This window comes from Lagenorhynchus albirostris, chromosome 7, assembly GCF_949774975.1.
Source record: "Lagenorhynchus albirostris chromosome 7, mLagAlb1.1, whole genome shotgun sequence".
NCBI classification, from domain to species: Eukaryota; Metazoa; Chordata; class Mammalia; order Artiodactyla; family Delphinidae; genus Lagenorhynchus; species Lagenorhynchus albirostris.
Genome location: NC_083101.1, coordinates 20888878 through 20913604, shown reverse-complemented (window position 1 = coordinate 20913604; position 24727 = coordinate 20888878). Strand labels below are relative to the sequence as shown.

The 24727-nt window shown below is 46.4% G+C and overlaps 1 protein-coding gene across 3 annotated transcripts in view; it reads right to left on the bottom strand.

The window, feature by feature from the left end:
- Positions 1–24089, bottom strand: part of ZFP37 (ZFP37 zinc finger protein) — a 46494-nt gene extending 22405 nt beyond the window's left edge. The window contains exons 1-2 of one of the 3 annotated variants that reach the window (XM_060154579.1): positions 23674–24089; positions 23440–23567 (exon numbers count right to left, since the gene is read on the bottom strand). In XM_060154579.1, the coding sequence (XP_060010562.1) occupies positions 23440–23475 (36 nt within the window). In that variant the 5' untranslated portion in view covers positions 23476–23567; positions 23674–24089. Of the gene's footprint in view, positions 1–23439 lie in introns of all 3 variants that reach the window. The other 2 variants (XM_060154581.1, XM_060154583.1) reach the window with 2 other exon arrangements.
- Positions 24090–24727: the final 638 nt, after the last annotated feature.

Below are 24727 nucleotides of genomic sequence, written 5' to 3'. Positions count from 1 at the left end.
ATGAAGAGAAGTCAGCCTCACACGAGCTATGCCTGCTACTGTTTTGGTTTCCCTGAAGCCTACAGGACCTCCCCGGCTTGGCTGCTCTGAACCCAGAGGGGTCCTACAAATGCAGGGGCCCGCAGGCGCAGCTGGCGGTAACAGTAGCCTGGTAAGGGTGGGAAGATTCTAGTACAAGTTCCAATGTGTCTGTGCGTTTTCCCTACACCGCCAGGGAATTTCTGAGACCAGTCTGGTGTCTTACAATCCTGACACTATCTACTCAGGGACAGCTTCCGATTCCACACGTTCAGGGCTCAGTCTTACAAGACAGCCCCTGCCCCACTTCAGGTGCAATCGCAAGTCCAGGTTGTCAGCTGTGCTTCTGGGGGGTCCACTACAGCTCAGAGGTTCCAACAACCACTCTTGGGTTCAATTAATTTGCTTACAGAACTCAGAGAAACATTTTACTTATTAGAGTATCAGTGTATTATAAAAGGCTGTCACTCAGGAACAGCCAGATGGAAGACATGCATAGGGCAAGGCATGGGGAAGGGGCATGCCTTTCCAAAAGGTATCTCCCCAGATCATGTGTTCACCAACCTGGAAGCTGTCTGAACCCCAGCCTTTTTGTTTTTTTCAAGGAGGCTTCGTTACAGGGACGTGATTAACTCATTACACATTGGTGATGGGTTCAACCTCCAGATTGTCTCCCCTTCCGGGAACCTGGGGGTTCCGATACAAAGCGGTAATCCCCTAATCACCACGTGGGGTCTTCTGGAAAGCAGCCCCCACCCTTTGGTGACCTGTGTGCTTTCTAAAGGTCGCCTCATTAACATAACAAAACCCATTTATCACTCTCAACACTTAGGAAATTCCAGTGGGTTTAGGGGCTGAGCCAGAAACCCTGGCAAACACCAAATATATATTTCTTATTATGAATCACAACATCCAGGCCAGGAGGACAGCACCTTCCCTGAGTGCACGTGTAGCCCTTAATCATCCACTTTATACTGGTTTTATCTGTGATCTCTTCGGATCTAAATTCTGTGCCCATTAAAGGCAAACCTCTGGGATATATGAAATTTGGATATTTTGAGCAAAATTATAAAGAATACTGACTCCCCCATGGGAACCTGCTCGGGGAGCCACATTGGATTTTAACACTTCAAGAAGCCTACATTCACGTGGCCAGTCGCCATGATTACAGCTGAAGGATTTCCAGACATGACATACAAATCATCCCAATGGTGACCCCGGAATGAGGGGAGAGCAGGGACTTCCAGACACATGAGCACTTGGAATTAATTGCCACTCTCGTAACTCATACACTTTCTAGCAAGATGTGACACCCTATATCAATACGTGGTCCAAGATAACTGGTGAAAAAATACTATGATACGTCTCCGAATCCAAGTAACAGTTCATGAAGCCTCAGAACAGGTAAGGACTCCATAAGCCCCAGCAACCACAGGACACTCCTTTTTTCTTTTTTTTTTTTTAACTTTTTATTTTCTATTAGAGTATAGTTAAGAATGTTGTTAGTTTCAGGTGTACCGCAGAGTGAACCTTCTCATTAATGGGACTGAGCTCCTTACTCTGAGGTCTGGGTACCTTGAATCTAACAAGAATAGATTCTGTTTGGCTTTTGCTGGTTTTATCAGCCATAGGCAGCAACAACCTGACCTACAGGCCCCACTGATGTGGTGGAGGCTGTTTTTATAGAAGAGTAGCTGTGCAAAAGACAAATCGGTCTCCATACCCTCCCTCCTGCTCACTCACAGAAATTATTCCATCTACAACTACACTGTTTGCCATTAGAGCCAGCAAATATATCCATCAGGTGCTTCAAAGAAATCATGGACCATTGCTTTCACTGACTGAGTCCTAGGTTATTTTTGACACTCTCCTAATATGTCTTTTTGTACCCTTTGGACCAAGTTGAAAAAAAAAAGTCTATATCCAGTACAAAAGAAGAAAGAGGAGTGAAAAAATAATTAAACTCAGGGTTTCCCTGGTGGTGCAGTGGTTGAGAGTCCGTCTGCCGACGCAGAGGACACAGGTTCGTGCCCCGGTCCAGGAGGATCCCACATGCTGCGGAGCGGCTGCGCCCGTGAGCCATGGCCGCTGAGCCTGCGCGTCCAGAGCCTGTGCTCCACAACGAGAGAGGCCACAACAGTGAGAGGCCCGCATACTGCAAAAAAAAAAAAATTAAATTCAAAATTTGATATGTTGTGGAGGGCAGAGGTCCTAAGGCTGGGTGTATGTGGCTGCCTATTTTGTAAAAAACATTATTTTGGGGCCTAACCACAGTCTTTCATCCTGTAGTGTCTACGGTGGCATTCCTGTCAGGATGGCAGACCTGAGTAGGGGCCAAAGGGAATGCAAGTAAAACGGACCAAAAGGTTTTCTCGTCCTTTATACCAGCACCTTATTCTTGACCACTGGCATAAGAGTGACCCATGCTAACACATGCAGACACACACAGAACTGGTGAAACAAACAGATAAAAAGCACCGTGAAACGAACCAGAAAACAAGTGCCCTTTTGTGAAGTTAACATACAGCAGAGAGCCGAAATGCTCTGAAATGTACAGCTACAACGTCCTGAGGACCAAGGAAGGCAGTGGGATAGCCCAAACAGCCCTTAACCTCATCATTGCAATTCTCTTTGGTGGGTGTGGTCTCCGGCGCACCAATCTGAGACCCGGCAGTGGGCTGCTGGGAAGCCATAAAAGGCCAGGGCCTCTGCTGGCCTAGTCATTCCCACTCCCCAGGCCTCCAGACCTGTGGCTCAGCCGGGAGGCTTGGATGAAATGGCAGGGGCAGCAAGTGGCAGGCGGCCTGGCCAGCAGAGAAAAGGTCTTTCCCACAGGGAAAATGGAAGGCTTTGCTCCAAGGAGAACCTGTCTCTAAAACAGAAGGGAGGAGATGCACATCCCTCAGAAAGACGGAGAGCAATAGGAAGCATTGAGACCCGAGAGGGCTGTCAGAGCAAAGGAGGTAAAATTCTAGGTTCTTTTTTGCAGACATTTGTTTTGAGTGATGCTTGAGAGGCTTTGGGAGACACAAGATATTGGGCTAAGGAGCAAAGGAACAGGTGCCAGACGTGACATTCACACCACTGCAAGCGGTGAGAGAAACCCAAGGTGAAGGCCCGATTCCCTGTGACCCGGGGCTCTCTACCAGCTGTGCCATCCTCGGGGGCTGCACTTGAGGGAGGGTTTCCAGGGGCATGCCTGCCAGGCAGCTCAGGAGCTGCCACAGCGACAGGAGAGACCCGGCCCTAGGGAGCTGCCCATGGAGGCTGTGGGGAGCAGGAGGAAACCAGAGCTTGGGGGATGGGGTGGAATGGAGGTGGGCGGAGCGGTGGGACTTGGAATCTCCTCTAATCCACTCCCCCCACGTTCCAGAGGTAGGTCAGGGAACACTCACTCCTCTTCTCCTCTCCACCCACAGCGGTCACCAGGCACAAGCGGGGGAGAAGCCCCGATGGCTCCCCTGACAGTCGCCACCAAGGAAACAGACCTGGAGAAAAGAAGGTGAGGGGACGACCACCCCCAGCCCCCCGGAGAGCTAAGGAGCAGCCCGACTCCTCCAGAGCGGGACTTCACCGCAGAGGAGGTAGGTGTCTGCGCTGGGCCTCGGCAGAGGTGGGGATGTGAGGGAAGGACCTGAGGGGCAAGCCAAGCCCCCAGGGTGCCGAGAAAGACCATGACCCCGGTGAGATGCCCCTGAAGGCAGAAGGGCTGAGAGCAAGGCATCCAGGACCTGGTCCCGGTTGCCAGCAGATCCTGGAAGAGGCCCCCAGAGTCAGGCGTGGTGGGGTGTGGGGCGTAGGGTTGGGGAGTGGAGACAGGGGAGGGGCAATGGTGACCTTGACCCACGGGGCGGCGCGCATCACCTGAATCCCTCCCGTTCTGTCTCCCGCGCAGGTTCCGCTCACACTCCCTGGCGCCTCCACCGCAGGAGGACCCGGTCCCGATCGCCAGCGTGGGTCAGGAGCTGGGGACGCTGCCAGCACAGCCCGGCGGAGGCCGGGCCCCCCTCCCGCAAACGCCGTCGCGGAACCCTGGGGCCCGAAGCCCGCGCGCCCCTGGCGGCGCTCACGTCCAATCTCTGCAACCAGATGGGCGCCCTGGAGGTGGTCCTGGGCGAGCTGCGGGCCCCGGGGGGCGCCTTCCTGCCGCAGTCCACCGGCCGCACGGAGCCCACGGCGGCGCAGCGCGCCTGGCTCGCCTGGCAGCTGGCGCACGCGGGCGCGGCCCTGCACTGGGCGCTCGCGGCGCTCGACTCCCTGCTCGCCGCGCGCTCCGGGCCCGCCGGCCCACAGCCCTCCCCGCCCTGGGCGCCATCGCCTTAGGGGCGCACCCAGCTGCTCCCCGCCCCTCCTAGGGCCGGTCCCTTCCGCCCAAGAGCCAGCCGGACTCCGCGCCGCCACCTCGCCGTGCAAGGCTCCGCGGCAGCATCGTGTAACCGGAGGCGACGAGCTTCCCCCACAGCGGACAGAAATCCACTTGTCCCGGGAACGGTGTGCAGCACGCACCAGACATCAGCTCCTGCCGCATCCCAGCTCAGGGAGATGTGGCCCCGTGTCCAGAAGACAGGCTGCCAGGATGTGCGTTCAGAGGAAAACACTTCTGTTCTTCTGCGGTTCAGACTGCGAACCTTAGTGATGTGATTTGTGCCTTTTCATCCCTCCATATTTTCCTGTTTCATGTGGAAAATGAAAGGAGAGAGAGCGATGGGGAAAGGAGGATGAGGAGAAGGAGGAGGAGGACGAGACAGACGGATAGATAGATAGGTCGATAGATCGATAGATTAGATGATAGAGGTAGAGATAGATCGATTCCGGGGTATGTTCCACTGCAAAGAACAATTAGACGTCTGTCTTTGCGTTTTACCAAAGATTGGGTTTCTTCGAGGTTACGCTTAGAAACCTACCTTGAACAAACCTTTATATCAGATGAGCAATCTGGGTTCTAGGAGGGACTTTGTAGATTTTTGGTGTTGAAAGTAAAATTACATTTTTACTTACTATGGACCGTTGTGTTTTCCATGTACTGCAATAAATTTTTTACTCTGACAGTCCTTTGTCAGTGTGACTTTGTGAATGTGCTTACAAGTGTTCTGGTAGTGTCCTGAATCCTTCCTTTCCCCTTCATTTTCCTGTTTCCTTTCTCCACTGTATTCACTTTAAACGTGATTCCACAGCATGTAAGTGCATACATCAAGCAAATGTTCACAAATGTATTCGAACCCATGTTACCACCACTTCACCCACAAGCCACAGAATATTTCCATCATGTGCAATCTTTATACCAACCAACCTAAAAATCTGAACTCATGTCTTTCTGAAAAACAATTCCTTGGACATTATATGGAGCTTTGTGTCTCACTGATTTGACGTATTGTGCCTTGACGTATAGTGCCTATCGATAAAGTTGTCCACTTGCACGGCATGGCCCTTCTGCAGTCTCTGAATAATATAGAACGATATACATGGATGACGCGGGATGGGCTGCAAGGCTGGAGCCCTGGCAATGTCCTGTGATCAATGTCAGTGGTTGGGAGAGAGTTAGTAGAATTTGTCTACATGTAGTAAACGTTGCTTCTAGGGATCCATGCCTGGATGGATGGGAGGGAGGGTGATATCTGATTGATGATTGAAAGTCTCCCAAACTCGTGAGGCAAAGTAGGGGTGGCCAGGGACCTGGTGGCTGAGGTCCATCGCTCACAGAGGCAGCTCTGATTTCTCGGCGTCTGGGCTCTGCACACAGCCTGACATGTCTTGGTTTGGACCATGGCTCTTTTTGATTTTCCCTCTTTTCAGTAAATGAAGACCCTGAAAAAAACACCTCATTTCTTTTTAATTTTACCCTTGGACAGAACCTGTGGTTCTCCCCAGGAGTCTCTGCTTATTCTGGGTCTGGTCCCATAGCCTCTTCTCTCAGAGACAGGAGACCTCTAGGGAGCAGGACGTGATTCCCTCAGACACAGGTGCTGATCCTGAAGCCTCACAGTTCCTGGCATCATGACTCTGACTTTGACCTTCCTGTTGCTTGTTAAGAGCATTGTGACCTCAAGACCGCTCCAGTCTGCAGATGTGGATTTGATGTCCTTCCCTGTATAGGGAAAGAGGGAGCCTTGTAATCTTAAGGGCTTTGCTTATCTGGTCCCCTCCTGGGCTGTGAGTACATCTTTGGGAGGACTTTTCTCATTGCATTAGCTCCACAAGCTACCCCTGCTTTGTAATTTAGGAACTGGTCCATGACTGGCTTGTTCTTCAGAGTTTTAACATCCACCTTGTCCTGGAAACACCTCTGGTTTCTGGTGGGCCTGGGCTCTCTCTGCACAGAGCCGAACACCCTTGCCTCTGTGACATGAATCTTCTGGGCCCTCCCCTGCTTTCCAGTGGTGAAGCCCCTGAACAAATGCCTCATTGTATTTGGAAAGTGCCCTTCAGGGGAGCAGGTGACAGACATGGGGATGCCTGGGGTGTATTTTGATATTTTGATTATTTACTATTATCTTGTGTATTTTTGTGACATTTAGGAGGTTTTGACATATAGCAATGATAATCCATCTTACCCTTCCCCTACATTCTGTTTTTTAAAAAATAAATGTATTTATTTATCTATCTATTTATTTATTTATCTATTTATCTATTTTTGGCTGCGTTGGGTCTTCATTGCTGGGCAGGCTTTCTCTAGTTGCGGTGAGCGGAGGCTACTGTTTGTTGTGGTGGTGGGCTTGTCATTGCGGTGGCTTCTCTTTGTTGCAGAGCCCAGGCTCTAGGTGCGTGGGATTCAGTAGTTGTGGCATGCAGGCCCTAGAGCGCAGGCTCAGTACTTCTGGCGCTTGGGCTTAGTTGCTCCGTGGCATGTGGGACCTTCCTGGACCAGGGCTCAAACTGGTGTTCCCTGTGCTGGTGGGCGGATTCTTAACCACTGCATCGCCAGAGAAGTCCCACCCTTCCCCTACAATCTTAAAGAGTCTTTTTAATATTTGCTTTTTTGGGCTTTAAAATGATATCTCATTTTGATTTGCATTTATTTAGATTCCAAATATACTAAAACGTTTATGTATTTGCTATTGTGTGTTATATTATTTCTTCATATATTTCCACATCTATTCACATTACATTTATCCTACATCACAGTAGATATGCCTTATTGAGCTGGAAAACTATAGGTTACACACTGAGCCTTATGACCCATGCACTATTATTATCCATATATCAGCAACATGAGGTATAGAGAGATTAAATAACTTGTAGTTTTTCTCTGCTACCTGACGCTGAAGACGAATTTCTTTGTAACAGAGATAAGAGAAGTCCTGACTAGAAAGAGTTCTTTTCAGCTTTGCTAGGAAAGCCGGAGGAGCTCTACTTAGGTCACACATGTGCTTGTCTGCCTTCTGCCCACAGGGATGGATGGTCTTTGTCTCTGGTGGCCAGTAGAGGGCGTGAATTCCCTCCTGTGATTTCCACCTCCCTACAAAGTCACTAGCGCCTGGATTTTGTTTCTTAGTAGATGCTGCCTTACTTTGGGCAGCCCTGGACTGCCCTCATGTCCAAGTTGGCTTTTCTTTTTCTTTTTTAAAATTTTCTTAGCTATAATTGACATAATATACGCTGGGCATGTTTAAACAATACAATGTGATAAGCATTGACAAGTGTATACACCCATGAAACCATCACCACAATCAAGGTAATGAAAATATCTATCATCTCCAAAAGTTTTCCTGTTATAGTCCCTTCCTTCTGCTACCTGCCTGTCTCTTACTCTCTCCCCACCAGACAACTACTGAACTACTTTTTATCCCTATAGATTAGTTTACATTTCCTAGAATTTTATGTAAATGGAATCATGCAGTATAAATGATTTGGGGGGGTCTGGCTTTTTTCATTCAGCTTCATTATTTGAGATGCACCCCTGTTTGGTTCCTTTTCGTGGGTGAATAGTACTCCACTGCGTAGATGTGCACATTACTTGTTCACCTAATGATAGGCATTTGGGTTGTTTCCAGTTTCTGGCAATACAAATAAAGCTGCTACGGGTTTTCCTGTATACGTCCTGTGAGGACATATACTCTCATTTCTCTAAGCAAATATCTAAGAGTGGAATAGATGACTCATACTGAAGAGATAAATTTCACTTTTTTTATTTTTGCGGTGCACGGGTCTCTCACTGTTGTGGCCTCTCCCATTGCGGAGCACAGGCTCCGGACGCGCAGGCTCAGCGGCCATGGCTCATGGGCCCAGCTGCTCCGCAGCATGTGGGATCTTCCCGGACTGGGGCACGAACCCGTGTCCCCTGCATCGGCAGGCGGACTCTCAACCACTGCGCCACCAGGGAAGCCCGATAAATTTCACTTTTTAAGAAACTACCAAAGTGTTTTCCAAAGTGGCCATGCCCCCACTGTACATTCCCACCAGCAGTGAAGGAGAGTTCCATTCACTCCACAACCTCTAACACTTACTAGAGTCAGATTTTAAAATTGTATCCATTTCATAGTTATGTAGTAGTATTCAATTGTGGGGCTCTTTTTGTTTTTTTTGTTTTTGCGGTACGCGGAACTCGCTGTTGTGGTCTCTCCCGTTGCGGAGCACAGGCTCCGGACGCGCAGGCTCAGCGGCCATGGCTCACGGGCCCAGCCGCTCCGCGGCATGTGGGATCGTCCCGGACCGGGGCACGAACCTGTGTCCCCTGCATCGGCAGGCGGACTCTCAACCACTGCGCCACCAGGGAAGCCCTCAACTGTGGTTTTAATCTGTACTTCCCTAATGACTAAGCATCTTTTCATGTTTTTATCTGCCATCCACACATCTTTTTTGGTGAAGTGTCTCCAAACAAATCAAATCTGTCAAAAATATTTAAAGGAAAAAGTTTTTCAATTGAAGGAACATCCATTTTCCAGCCCCATCTTTTTTATGGGTTGTGATCTGGCTCAGGCCATTATCTGGGCAAAGGGGACATCTTCATGTTCCTCCACCAAAAAGTGAGTGTTTTATGTCTGCCAATCCGGGAGGACAGACCTGACTTCAGGCTCCCCAAGATGCAGGGACCAGCTCTGGGAGCCAGCTCCAGGGAGCCCTCACCATGGCTGCCTTCCCTGAGATGTCTCCGTGGAGTCAGTCAGTCCTCAAAACATGTGTGGATGAGGAATAAAGGTGTACTGGGGAAGAGGCTGGGATTGGGTCTCACTCATCCTCAACTGTGTTTCATGTTCAAGGACATTAAAGAGTGGGCCCCACCCTGGTGCACCACAAACTGCATAATAAGGGCTTCTAGAAACTGTCAAGGACCTGAATAAAGAAAGAATAACTCCTGAGATGTTCACTTAACTGATCACATGTGAACTGAAGGACAGTAAAATGAAAGCAAATGAAAGCACATGAAAGAGTGAGTCCCATTGCCAACCTCTCTGTATGCTGAGTGAAAGACCACATACATCATCCTGGACATGGGAGTATCTGTCATAGTCACTGACTGATGGCCCCAGTGTCAATCTCTATCTAAGTATTACTAAGTATATTAACTACCTTCTTTCTTATTTTGAGAAAACAATAGTCTAGGCTCTTTTTCAACTTTAATCTATGCTCTTGAAACAGTGTGAATCTCCCTTTTTAAAAAGAGCCGATGATTCTGTGAACCTTATGATTGACATCCCTGAGTGTATTTCCTGGGTTTAATATATGGAATTAGATTGTGAGTCACAGTTTTATTGGGTAAATTGTGTTCAAGCAAGAAAAGTGGATGTTAATTCTAAAAACCGAATTAGTGTTTATAATGTAAAAATCAACAGTGCACTTATTCACCAATCTTGTCTCTCAGTTACAGAGTCCAAGCTCACACTGCTCGCCCCATGCCTGGCCAATAAATCAAGAGACAAGTTGCTGGGGCAAGGAATAGCAAATTTATTCAGAAAGCCGGCAGACCAAGAAGATGGTGGACTCGTGTCCCAAAGAACCATCTTGCCTGAGTTAGAATTCAGGCTTCCTTTATACTAAAAGTGGAGAGAGTAAAATCAAACATTTCCTGGTTCTGGTCAGCCTCCAGAGGGGATGTGTTAATTTCTTCCTTCCTACAGTCATTCACAGGTGGACGTGGTCAGGATGTCTCTGGTGAGCTAAACTAAGGTGTTTTGGCTTAATGCTCATTACCTGGGAGGCAGAGTTCCCAAAGATGGGCCATAATGTAAAATTTAAGTTTACAGGCAACACCCCTTTAGTAATTAACTTGTAATAAAATACAAAGGTTCTTCCCTATTACATCCCCTTCTCCTCAGTCACAAAATTGAGACTGTCTCACAGCCTCTTTATTGTTAGGTACGGCCATGAGACTGAGTCCTGGCCAAGTTTACGTGGCTAGAAGTGATATTTGGCCCACACAGGCCTGGCCTATGAAAACACTCCCCCAAGAGAGGTAACATGCTCTTTCACCCTCTACAATGAGTGGGGTAGACCCAAGCACTGGAGCCAGATTTGAAGCCATATGTTGACAATGGCAAATTCATAAAAAAGATGGTCCTGGGGTCCCGGATCATTGTTGGGAGAAAAGCCATAAGCAAAGTCCCTTGATTTGAAAGCCTATATTTAGGTGTTATATGAAGCAAAGATAAGCTTGTATGGTGTTCAAACAATAGTCACGTGTTTTTCTGTTGCAGAAGCTAACTTCACCTTAACTGACAGAAGTCTGTACACCAAAGAAAGTTTTCCATAAATACATATATATATATATATATATATATATATTTCAAATTGGGGAAATATAAAAGACTCCCTGAAAATTTGCAAAACTAAATGATAAATGTAAATAATAAATGTAATTATTTAAGGAATTATAGATCATGTTCTTCTCTCTAAACTTTTTTTTTGTGGAAATTGAAGATGTACAAGCATGATTTTGGTTTCTGGTATTTTAATCTGATACAGAAATACAAGGGTAGATTGCCTTCTTGTACTTAGCAAACAATAATAAAATTAAGAGTGTTCCAATTTCACTTTTTTCTTTATTTTCTGATTTTTCGTAGGGATTTGTTAAATGGGAGGAAAATCTCACTTCAGTCTCCCCTCTAATAAGCTCCAAGGCACACTGGCTGAATGACCCCTGCTTCAGAGAGCTACTGAGTTCTTGGAAGTTCCTCTGAACAATTCCAAAACAGGTACAAGCCTGAAGAGATTCTACCTTTATCTTCTGCTCCAGTTGTTCCTGATTGTGATCAAAGTTAGAGAGAGATTTATCAAGAGGGCTCTTATCTCAGGCTTAACTGTAGTCCTCTGTCAAGCAGGTTGAAAAGTGGCGGATGGTCAAAACAGGTGCTTCAGTGCCTTTGGGGTTTTGATATCCCCTGTTCTTCTCCTGAAACTTGAAGTCGGTCCTGACATTATGGCATGACTTAGAAGAGATCCTTTCCAGATATCTTAAAGCCATGAATATTTCCTTGCTCTCCAAGCTATGGCACGAAGGCTTGTCCCAGGAAAGAGAACAGGTATGGCTAGAGCAGAGCATCTCCAGGGCCATTAACGAAAAGCAGGGCCTCGAAAATTTCCGTGATTCTCCGACATGGCCGCGAGGAGGCGCTTGGCTTTGTTCGCCACTCATCAACGGCCTGCAGAGGGCGTCCGACTCGCCCCGAGACCAATAGGCTCCTTAGTGGGTGCGGGATCCACGTCCTGGGTCCGAGAGATGTGGAGCCTTTTCCCGGACGAGAAACCCACTTACATTTATCACAGGTTCGCCTGCGTGACCCCTGGGGGCTGCGGAAATACTGAATAAAAAGTTGCTTTTCCCAGGCCCTGACTGCCAGGAGGAGCTTGGCCACGCAGATCTCTCGAGACTATTTTCTGAAAAACTGAGCACAGACCCTCCCATTTTCCGCGCTCTCCCCATCTCTTTACTCTCAACTTTCTCGTATAACATTTTAGCGAGACTTATTTTACAAAAGTATCCATTTATTGAGGCATTTGGAGTATCCATTTGTTGAGGCATTTAGAGGCTGGAAATCATCACGTGCTGTACTAATTTTTCCATATTCAGGGTTGTTTCTTAGGAGAGATCCCGACACAAATCCAGAGAAAGGGAAAACATATCCATGATAGGGGCAAAATATACAAATACTGGGGCTTCCGGTTGAAAAAGCTGGGGCCAGTGCCCGCAGAGTCACGTGACATAATCACTTTTTTGGTGGAAATAATGGATTTTAGAACCTTGTGTGTACCTGTCACCACTGTTCCTTATATAGCTGACCACTAGCATTATGTCAATATCATCTTTTTCCGTAGTATCAATAATTTCCTAAGCTAAATAATAACTAAATTTCTCTTTCATTTCAATAAAGTTAATAAATCTTTCTTCTGTTGTTATGACGGTATTCTTAATGTGAACATGCCTTATAATCTGACATTTCTGCAGCAAGGAGTGCATTTGTCATACAATTAAAAAGTTAAGTATAATATTTTGCGTCTTACTTTCTCCATGGTATTTCAGATCAAACGTGATTTCTTAGCATTATAAATTCGTTTGGAATTTTATTATACAAATAAGGTGGGGGAAAGAAAGCAATACTAATGGAGAAACACATGTAATGGTCATAGCCTCCCGAAACAGGCTCATTCTAAGACTGAGATTTAATCAAAGGATTATAGAATGCTCCCCCTCCCCCACAGTTTACCACCATACTAAAAGGAATTCAGTATAACAAGAGTGGATAACAGCTGAAAGAGCTACAAGACACAAACTCTCTCTGAGGAGGAGAATTTATGGAAGCCCAGAGTCCCAAGGGAATGAAAACAAGGACACTAGAGGTGTTTGAAGGCTCTAGAACCTAGAGTTACAGCAAACATTAAGAACAGCTCAACTCCTAGCCCAGTTAACATAAATCTTCACACAAAAGGCCTATTTACCTCAGTTCATATGATTCAATACAACATGTCTGGCTTTCAACAAAAAAAATTACAAGGCATGCCAAAGGGATATATTTTTTTTAAAAAAAAGTCAGTATCAGTAAGAACAGTGAGCTTTGTGGCATTTTAAATTGCCCTCTTCCATCCTTCTCTTCCCAGTTCCATGGTAGCTTGAAAATCAGCAGGTTCACAATCAAGGTAGCTGTAAAAAGCAGCAGCCTACCAGCCACAGGAAGGGACAACTGGTTCAGGAGCTCCCCAGAGCCCCATCTCCAGAGAACTGTCACTATCTGAACTATTTTTCAGCTCCCCGAAAGGGCCTCATTCACAGGCTTGTCTTTATTTGACCCAACTTGGAACTCACTCCATGGGAGAAGCCCCTGTCCCCAGAGAGAGGATCTAAAACAGTCAGTGGCAGTTAACACCACAGCTGCCTGAAGCACTGATACTGCTTGGGGCAAACAGAGGCCAGCCAAAAACATAAGGAAAACCTAAGGAATGAGATGCCCATAGGAGGGTTGAAAGGCTCTCACATATTCTTGGGGATCTAAAAGGTTATGTGTGTGTGCAGGACTGTGCACACACCCAGGAAAGACCTAGGAAGGCCTAATCACTCACCTCTGGCTAACCTTAAGACTGTGCACAAAGAGCAAAGGCTAAGAGAGAATTATAAATTGCTGGAGTATTGAAGATGCGCCCAGAAACACACAACAGACCCTCAGCAAAGACTATGAGACTTATTGGTTCAGTTAATTTAAGGAAATCTCTATCTAATCATTGGCAGACTACTAGGCTAACTGAGTACACACTTCAATAGCCAACATGATATAAAATATGAATGTTCAGCAGTAGTCCCAGAAAGTCACAAATCAAACAACAACAGCATCAATAACAAACCCTAAGGAGATCAAGTTCTGATTTCGAGACTTGTCACATTTTATTGTTTAAAATGCCCAGTTTTCAACAGAAGAGCAAAAGATATGCAAAGAACCAGGAAAGTATGACCCATACAGAAGAAAAAAGCAGTCAAGGGACTTCCCTGGTGGTCCAGTGGTTAAGAATCCACCTTCCAATGCAGGGGACACAGGTTCGATCCCTGGTCGGGGAACTAAGATCCCACATGCCGCGGGGCAACTAAGCCCACATGCCACAACTACTGAGCATGCGAGCCACAACTAGAGAGCCCACATGCTGCCCACACACTCTGGAGCCCGCACGCCACAGCTACTGAGCCCACACGCTCTGGAGCCTGTGCACCAGAACTAGAGAGAAGCTCACGCCCCACAATGAAAGATCCCACATGCCGCAACGAAGATCCCTCATGCCGCAACTAAGACCCAGCACAGCCAAAAATAAATAAATAAAGAAAGAATAAATAAAAAAAGAAAAGAAAAAAAAAAGCAGTCGAAGAACTAGCCCTAAGGAAGCCCACACATTGGACTTATTAGACAAAGACTATAAATCAGCTATTTTATATGATTAAGAACTCAGGAAAACCGTGAATAACTAACTAAAGGAAAGTATGAGAATACTATCTCATAAAATAGAAAATATCAATAAAGAGATAGAAATTACTTTTTTTTTTTTTTTCCCGCGGTAAGCGGGCCTCTCACCGCTGTGGTCTCTCCCGTTGTGGAGCACAGGCTCCGACGCGCAGGCTCAGCGGCCATGGCTCACGGGCCCAGCCGCTCCGCGGCATGTGGGATCTTCCCGGACCGGGGCACGAACCCGCGTCCCCTGCATCGGCGGCGGACTCTCAACCACTGCACCACCAGGGAAGCCCAGAAATTACATTTTTAAAAAAGATCCAAATAGAAATTCTAGATCAGCCACACTGGTGATCATTCATGTTTACATGACTGATCTCCAATAAAAACCTTTGACACCAAGGTTTAGGTGAGCTTTCCTAGTTGGAAATATTCCATGCATATTGCCAGACCCTATTGCTGGGAGAGGTAAGCACAATCCACACAATCCCACTGGGAATGGACAACTGGAAGCTCATACCTGGAACCCTCCTGGACCATTCCCCACGCTTCTCTTCCTTTTGCTGATTTTAGTCTGTATCCTTTCACTGTAATAAACCATAACTGTGAGTATAACAACTTTTCATCAGGGTTCTCAGTAATTGCTCTTAATTCTTTTTAAAAATTAACAATATATTTTTCCTAATTTAAACATAATGCTTGTTATACTAGATGTTCATTGTAGTGTTATTTAAGGTCTTGACAAACTGGAACCAACCTAACTATCCAACAACACAGAAATGGTGTCTCTCATAGATACAGAAAAAACATGGGTAGTTGCCAGAGGAAAGGGGGTGGGAGGAGCTGAAATAGGTGAAGGGCATTGAGAGGTACAAACCTCCAGTTAAAAAATAAATTAGCCATGGGGATGTAATCTACAGCATAAGGACTATGGTCAGTAATAATGTAGTAACTTTGTATGGGGACAGAGAGTTACTAGACTTTTCTTTTTTTTTGGCTGCGTTGGGTCATTGTTGCTGCGCGCGGGCTTTCTCTAGTTACGGCGAGTGGGGGCTACCCTTCATTGAGGTGTGCAGGCTTCTCATTGCAGTGGCTTCTCTTGTTGTGGAGCACAGGCTCTAGGCGTGAAGGCTTCAGTAGTTGTGGCTCACAGACTCTAGAGCGCAGGCTCAGTAGCTGTGGCGCATGGGCTTAGTTGCTCCATGGCATATAGGATCTTCCCAGGCCAGAGCTCGAATCTGTGTCCCCTGCACTGGCAGGCGGATTCTTAACCACTGCGCCACCAGGGAAGTCCACTAGACTTATTATGGTGATCATTTCATAATGTATGCAAGTGTCAAATCACAATGGAGCACACCTGAAACTAACATAATATTGTACGTCAACTATATTTCAATTAATTAATTAAGAAATGCCGTCTGTAACAGGCAGCCTCTAACATGCCCTACAGTGATCTCCACTTCCTGGTAGTCACACCCTTGTGTAGTCCCCTCCCACACTGCCCCAGGGAGGAGGAGAAGGCTGTGGACAAGAGAGGTGAGCATTAGAGTAAGTCCCCTACATACGAACCTTCAAGCTGCAAACTTTCAAAGATGTGAACATGTGCTCGCATGTCCAATCACATAAGTTAGTTCATGTGTCTGGCATACATTGTCATGTGCGTGCATCCTCTACAAGTGGTTGTGCTTTTGTATACTTTACTATACAGTACTGTGTAGAGTACACTAGCACAGTATCTTTATTTCAAACCCAGGATGTCCGGAAGCAAGCATAAAAGCAGTGGTATACAGCCGATTGTATTAGTTGGGTACCTAAGCTAACTGTGTTGGACTTACGAACAAATTGGACTTACGAATGTGCTCTCAGAATGGAACTCACTCATATGTAGGGGACTTACTGTACATGTGGGAGGGTCGGGGGAAAGGGCAGAAAGCAGTGAGGAAGGAAGAAGAGGCCAGATGGCACAGCTGAGGCAAGGGATCCCTTCCAATTCTAAGGCTGCATTTGGCCAGGCTTGATCCTACGGCTTTCCTTTCTCCTTTCAGCTCTGTTTTCCCTGGTCTGTTCTTTCCCAAGAAGAGAAGAAAATATCCAAATTAGAGGTGAGTCACGGCTGCCTTTTTCCTGAAATATCATCTCCAGTTTTCAAGATCTTTCTCTATCTCTCTTTTCAAGAATAGAATAACGGTGTAACATATTCAAGAACAGAAGAATAATATAGCAAATATCCATGCTGCTTCCACTGAGAATTGTCACCTCTTCCCTTCCGTGGGAGTAGGGAGATCAACCATCATTAATTATCCATGTCAGGTTCTCTGTTAAACAGTTTACATCAGTTACTCATTGAAGAGTATATGTATATGAGATGCAAGAGGGAGGAGATACGGGGATATATGTTTATGTATAGCTGATTCACTTTGTTATACAGCAGAAACTAACACACCATGGTAAAGCAATTATACTCCAATAAAGATGTTTAAAAAATAAATAAAGTAAAACTACAGATGAAAAAAAAAGAGTATATGTATATGTAGTGGATAGTATTATCCCCATTTTCAAGATGATGTGAAAGACACAGACCCAAAGAAACTTCCAGGATCATAGAGATAGTAAGTGGCAGAACCAAGACTGGAATGCAGCTCTCTCTGACCCTGCCACTGCACCATGCTGTCTCCTAGATCTGTGTCCAATTTACAATCCTATCATCACTGATTTCCCTCAGTGATGATAGGATTATAAATCCTACTGTTGACAGTGAGACTTTTTTTTTTAACTCCTGATGTAAGAAGCAGAACATAAAGCCTTTTGTTTTGAATGACATATCTTTAAGTTACCCGGAATGATTTTATCATTATCATTATCAAAACTAGTGTGTTAACTAGTTTTTAGTGTGTTTTTTCCTTTGTAAATTATATAGCCCATTTATTTTAAATCTTAGTGTTTATTTTCATCAACTATATGAAGCCTTGCCTTTCGATGTCTTATAAAAATTTTAAAAAATACAACAGTTGGGCTTCCCTGGTGGCACAGTGGTTAAGAATCCGCCTGCCAATGCAGGGGACACGGGTTAGAGCCCTGGTCCAGGAAGATCCCACGTGCCGTGGAGCCACTAAGCCCGTGAGCCACAACTACTGAGCCTGCGCTCTAGAGCTTGCGAGCCACAACTACTAAGCCCGCGCACCTAGAGTCCGTGCTCCGCAACAAGAGAAGCCACTGCAACGAGAAGCCCGTGCACTGCACCAAAGAGTAGCCCTTGCTCGCCACAACTAGAGAAAGCCCGCGTGCAACAACGAAGACCCAACACAGCCAAAAATAAATAAATTTATATATATTAAAAAATAAAAGTTATGTGTGCCTTTTGGATAAAAGTTGTAATTACTCAAAAGTGTTTAACTGGAAGTCCAATACCCTCAGGCACTCTCAGGGTTTAAACTGTTTCTTCCATCCCTCCCTGTCCCCAGTGCTTGACTCTCAGAAATGCCAAGTCCAAGTGGCAGGAAGATCTCTGGGTCTGATAGTAAGTAAAGACTCACCAAAGCGAAGGGCCTTCTAGCCTTAGGAGTGATCGCTAATGACAGGGAGTCTCTTTCCACTAGGAATGGTGGAGGGTCGTCCAAAGACTACAGAGTCTGAGCAGGGCCCTTAGCTTGCCTTCATGTGGCTTAGAAACAGATGCTTCCCTGGGGAAGACCCAGATTTTTGGGGGTGGCACATCTGAACACAACCTTACATTGAGCCAAGAAGAATCTGGTGATAAATGAGATCAATTCCTCAGTCAACCAAGAGAGCTTGTTCTCCTTAGACTGGAGTGATGCTTGACAGGTCTTGGAGAGCAGTGTCCAACCCCAAAGACTGATCAGACCCTTTCCAAAGTTTGAACTTCTTGCCTTATAAAGATGCTCAGGGACAAAGTCTGTGGTTTATTTCTTTCCTCCTTAAGGATTTTCTTCTCCAATCTTGAAAACATTGAAAATTCAATAACCTGAATCTGTTAACACTGTCTAGTAACTTTCATTTTTTCTTTTTCATTTGTTGTCCTAACAGCAGTGTGACCAACTTGGAAAATAATGAGTCAGTAATCTTTGTTTTCCACATTTGCCAAAATCATCACTTTGGTTTCATTCTTTAAGACTACATAAAAGAGTTCAGAATCAGGAATTAAAGAACTCTCTTCTTGCTGATCCGCCTATAATGGATTTGATCATGGGAGAAGGTCCCCATAACTGATTCATGTAGCTCCTCTGAATCTATTTATTCAACGACATTTATTAAATGTCTACTGTGTGTCAGGCAGCACCATGTTATTAACTGGGGATATTCGACCTGGCCTTAAGGAAGTCTACAGTATAGCAGGGGAAGATGTAGAGACAAGTGCAACAAAGTATTATAGAGGCTGTGAAGTGTTTACAAGGTATGGTGTCAGGGGGTGGGAGGCAGAGGAGGGAGTGGTCAATTCCATTGGGAACAGAGTTTCTGGAAGTTCTTCATGGAAGATGTGATGCTTAAGCTTTGCTTGGAGGAGGCATCTGGTAAAGAGCAGACTTTGAAGCCAGTATCCTCAGTCCAACTGTGAAGCCTGAGATTTTCTAGCTGTGTAACACTGAGCAAGGGAACCTCTGAGCCTGCTTTCAGTCTCTGTAACATTAGGATCATAGTAGCAATCTCATAGTGCAGTGGTGAAGGTTACCTTAAACATATATTTTGAACATTGTTGGTGGAGGAGATCAGCAGGGAAAGGGTATTCAGATCCAAACTACCAGGGCTGGAAGGAACTCCTCTGGGTCAATCTAGTGCCTGAAAACTGTCTGTCCTGGGAGCTGTCTCTGGTGCTGATTTCCCGGGGCTTCACACTCATTATCTTGGGAAGACCTGCTCAGCACTCTGCCTGTGTCATTCTTCAGGGGTCTGAACTGCTGTCTCCATCTCAGTAGAAGCCTGGGCTCCAACAAGTGTGCAGACCCCACCTCTTCCCTGCCCATTCCCAGCCTGCCAGTTCAGCCCTTCTGTGAACCTTGTGGAAGAAGGGCTGACTCAGAACTATATGATGGGATAGGGGTTCTCAGTATCCATACTCCTGGCTCTGTAGAGGTAGAATGGGGCAACTATATGGGTTTGTCCACATCTTCCACCTGTCTGAGAAGAGTGCCAGGCTCCAACTCTAAACTTCTGCAGAGGAAACTCACCACTCCCCCGCAAAGCCTAGGAAGTGTTTACCTCTTGCTAGAGCAACTGGGGAAAATTTTGTACCCCGGGGGACACTTGGCAATGTCTAGAGATATTTTCAGATGTCACTACTCAGGGGTGGGGGCATTCATTACTGCCTTCTAGAGGATAGAAGCCAGGGATGCTGCTAAACATTCTACAATGCACAGGACAGTCCCCTACAACCAAGAATTATCTGGCCAATTAGGCTCAAAAACTAGTGCTGAGGTTGAGAAGCCCTGCTCTAGGGTTTGAGGCAATTTGGTGTGGTGTCTAGAACCTTACCGGACATCAAGGTCTAGCTCAATATTCTTTATTTACCAGCTATGACCTTAGATAAATCATTGAACTGCTCTGAGCCTCACCTTCTACATATGTATGTTTAGGTTCCTGGACTAGAAAGCCTCAAAGCCCATTCAAGTTCAAACTCAACATGTCTGCATAAATATTTGCTGAGTACACCACTAGGAACCAACATTCTATGGTACTATGTACATAAAATATCAGGAAATGCATAAAATATCAAAAGGAAAGGAACATAATGGGGGGAAGGTGAGAGCTGATAACAGGTTACTACCCAAATATACACAGAATTTATGCAAATATAAGTGTTCAGATAAAATACAGGCTCTTAAACTTCAGGTGGTGACAAAAAATGACATCTTCACTAGCAATTAAAGAGATACAAAATAAAATAACCATGCCATGTTTGCTAATCTTTAGAAAGAAACAACTCAAAGTGCTTAGGAATGCAAGGTAGTATATGTACTTAGATATTCCTCTGTTTCCCTCTGAACAAACCCTCAGCCTGGGACTATGAAATAGCAGCTACAGAACGGGTTATGCCGCACAATCAAATCATTCCATCATAAAGAGGATATTTAAAGTTTCTTTCTGTATCTATAAAAATTTGTGCCAGCCTTTGGACAGTAACTGAAACATCAGTTCTCCTGGATTTCAGACCTTGAGGCTCAGACTGGAACTACACCATCAGCCCTCCTGGGTCTCCAGCTTGCGGACTCACCTGCAGATCTTGGGACCTGTCAGTCTCCAAAATCGCGTGAGCCAGTTCCGTGTAATAAATGTCTTTCTGTATATATAAAAAATTAATGAGGGACTTCCCTGGCAGTCCAGTGGTTAAGACTCTGCGCTTCCACTGCAGGGGACATGGGTTCCATCCCTGGTCGGGGGAACTAAGATCCTGCACATCACACGGCGCGGCTAAAAAAAATAAAAATTAATTAATAGGAACTTAGCATTCTAAAGTAAAGAACAAGGTACTAGATTACCCTCCCCCCTCCTTATTCACCAAACAATAAGGCACTGGATTTAAAGAATTAATTTTCAGAATTAGGAATAAACCACCTTATCACACCTTCCTTTCACCTCTTAATTATCTTGAATACCACCTTCAGGGTTAATGGGAGCCGCAAAGGGTGTAGAGATCCCAGAAGGAAAGGACTGTGAGTGTACTCTTTAGGAGAGGAAGATGTAAAGCTGCTGGTGTAGCTCTTTCCATGTGGAAGTCCCTGTCTGAGGCAGTCAATGTGGATCTTCCTCATTTGTTCCCATACAAGAGGCTCTTTTACAAGAAAGACCAGAAGGAGGTCGCTTCTAGAAATGACACTTTCAAGCTGATGTAATTTGGAGATGGAGACTTCCATCACACTGGTTTCAGTCATTTGACAAGGATGGGCCACCCTAGCTGTGCCAAGAGAGAGAGGGCACACAGCACAGGAAACAACTTTAATTACCCTTCTTAAAACCATCTTTTCATGATCCTCCATTGCATCACTCTGAGTGTGAGGAAACAGACCTTTTCACTCTGCCTGTAGGTCAAGGAGAGAGAAGTAGCCGACACCTCCAAGGAAAAGGTACTACCAGAGGAATGAGCCTAGGAAGTACTCCTCTGCTGGATACAGAGTGAAGGTGCAAAAGGTACACATATTTGGGCCTCAGAGAGAGAATACGGGCACTGTTGCTCACTGAGCAGTCCTTTATGTGGTACCGAGGACACCGCGTGACTTGGGAAGTGTCAGCTGGGAAGAGGCAGAAAAGCCTTACCAGCCAGCAAGGTGATGTGGCTTCCCAGTAAACTGTCAAAACCTGCCAGGGCTTAGGGCTTCACACTCTGCCAGGCTGTGAATTCATGTAGACAGGGAGCCATGAATGACTTGTTCACCACTGCCTCCTAAGCACAGCTCTGTGCTTGGCACATAGGTACACTCCACAGGTGCTTTAAAAAAAAAAGGGTTAAATATTTAATGGAATCTTTTAGGTGAACATTCACATGACACTGGAAAGCATGAATAGGAAGAGGAAATTCTGTTTCTGGAATAGCTATGGTATGATAATGGAATTTGGCCCTTTTAAAATCAACAAATGTGTCTTAAAATTGGGTGAAACTCTCTTATTAGGAAATTCAACCACTTTCTGCAGGAGCACAATTGTTGCACTTCTCATCAAAGTGCTTTCTTTGGTCCCTTACTTCAGTTATTTGATTTTTTTTTTAATGATGTAATAGTTTGAAGGTTGACCAAAAAAAAAAAGGCTGAGTAAAACCTGGGACCTGGATACAATGTCATAATTAAACTGAGAAGTAAAATGTAGTAAAGGAATATGCTTTTATCACTTCACCTAATAGTCCAAAGAATAACTCTTAAGAATAAGGGAACTCTACTTAAACCACACATAGTCTAGCTCAATTTACCAACCACCACCAAGCAACATAGGTAAGTGCTATAAAGGACTCACCCAACTCAACAAATCCACCTGCCAGTTTCTACTACATAATTCACTTAGGCTTTATACCCCTTAAATGCAAATGTTTCAGCAAGATGAAATACTAAAAACGCAATAATTAAAATCAAGCCCCATGGACTTCCCTGGTGGTGCAGTGGTTAAGAATCTGCCTGCCAATGCAGGGGACACAGGTTCAAGCCCTGGTCCAAGAAGATCCCACATGCCGCGGAGCAACTAAGCCCGTGCATCACAACTACTGAGCCTGCGCTCTAGAGCCCGTGAGCCACAACTACTGAGCCCATGAGCCACAACTACTGAGCCCGCGTGCTACAACTACTGAAGCTCACAAGCCTAGAGCCCCTGCTCCGCAACAGGAGAAGCCACCGCAGTGAGAAGCCCGCACACCACAACGAAGAGTAGCCCCCACTCGCTGCAAGTAGAGAAAGCCCGCGCGCAGCAACAAAGACCCAACACAGCCAAAAATAAATAAATAAAATTACTAAAAAAAAAAAAAAATCAAGCCCCATGATGTTCCCTCGCCTTTTTTTAGCTTCTTGATATTGTCCCCACCAGGAGCCTGTGATTTACTGGTAACTCCAACATTCTGGAAAACGATTAGATAATAAACACTGTGCAAGTCAATACTTAAAGGATGTCAAATTCATAAATCATCATGTGGCAGTCTCAGAATGAAGTTCTGAGAAATTCCTAAAATGCAACGGAGTCTACAGGACAGGAGTAAAACAGACGATGCACCAATACCCCAGCTGACTTCGGGCACTGACCTTCACCCTCTGATTCCAAGATCAGCACAGAATCTTAATGCACACTGCAGACAGAGAAACACAGTCATGGCTTTACCTACCCCTCCCCTGAGAATCTGGAGAAATGTTTCTCTTCAGAAAAACAAAAACCAACCAACCAAACAAACCACCCCCTACATTTCCAAATTCAATCAACCGGATAACCTGGCAGCAACCCCAGGCTAATCGCAGAGCTCCAAAACAACCCTCTCTCTGACGCCTGTCAACTTCACTGGGCAAAGGGAATCGGCAAACCCTGACTCTCCGGCTAGGTCGGGCCCCATCCAGGGAGGCTAAGCGCAGGGGGAGCTTCATACCAACGCATCGGTGATAGTAGACTGTGTGCCATTCATTGGGGCCTTTGGCGAGAGGTCCTCCTTTTATCCAATTTGCATCTTACAGCTGACGCCACCCCACTCCCAGCGCTCCAGGATCAGGCTCAACTCTATAAGGCACACGAGAGTCCAACTCAAAACTCCATTCAGTCACCTAGAACGTCCGACAGGAAGTGGTCAAGGAAAGGAGATGTGGGTGGGAGCGAAGCAAGTTACCTCCCAAAGCAAACCAAGCAAGTCCGCCAGAAGACGAGTCCTAGAGCTAGAGAGCGATCCTCCTCGGGAAGGCACAGGAGAAAACTTCGTCACGGAGGAAAGTCGGCGAGCCGCGGGTTAGGGCGCCCGGGAGTCCCTCCGGGGCCGGGGCGGGATTGGCTCAGGGCTGGGTGTCGGCTCCTAGGCCGGGTCTCGGGGGCCTGCAAGTCCCCGCCGCCGGGCCGGGCCAGCTAGGCTCCGCTCTCCATCCGGAACTGCCGGCCGGTCGTGGTCGTAGCCTCGGCCGCGTCTCGGGCCGGACTTCTCGCCGTCCCTGCCAGGTTCCGGGCGCCGGAACTAGAGCGGCTGTGGGGGACGGGGTTCCGACAGGCGGAAGTGACCGGAACCTGTTCCCGCAGCGCGGCGGTATGCTTCCCATGTCTCGGGGCCCCGGACTTTTCCGCGGTCTGCACCGGCGGCGGCGGCGGCGGCGGCGGCTCCTCCCACACACGCGGGTAGGCGACGGTTGCCTCGAGGGGCGGGAGGTGCCCGTCTATCCCGGCCTGGAAGCGCCGGCCCCGGAGACCGGCAGCGACGGCGGCGACTCGGAACGCACGGCCAGCTCGCCGGGTTCCCGGGCCCTCGCGGGAGCGCGCTCGGCGGGCGGAGGAGGCCGCCGACGATGGGGGCCGCGCGACAATCCCATAGATGCTTTTCAAATATATGAACCTATCATGTGAACTCTAAAGTAGTGTTGTAGAAATGAAAGACATTTTTACGCATAAAACTGAAAGTAGGTTCAGCTTAAACTATGATCTTACTTTGTCTTTTTATTTTCATAGGTGATATTCTTGAACCTCAGAGGTTCCTCAATAATAAATCCACCCAAGGTAGCGCGGTTGGACAGAAGATGAGCACCGTGGTTATCCTTCCAATCACTGGGCTTGCTCAACTGGTTTGGGGTAGATGCACCAGAGGGGTGGTTTAGTGGGAGGGAAAATTAGGTGGCCTGGGAGTTAGGAAACCTGTTTTCCAGGTGGCACCAGGAGCTGTGTGCGCTGTAGCAGGCCCAGCC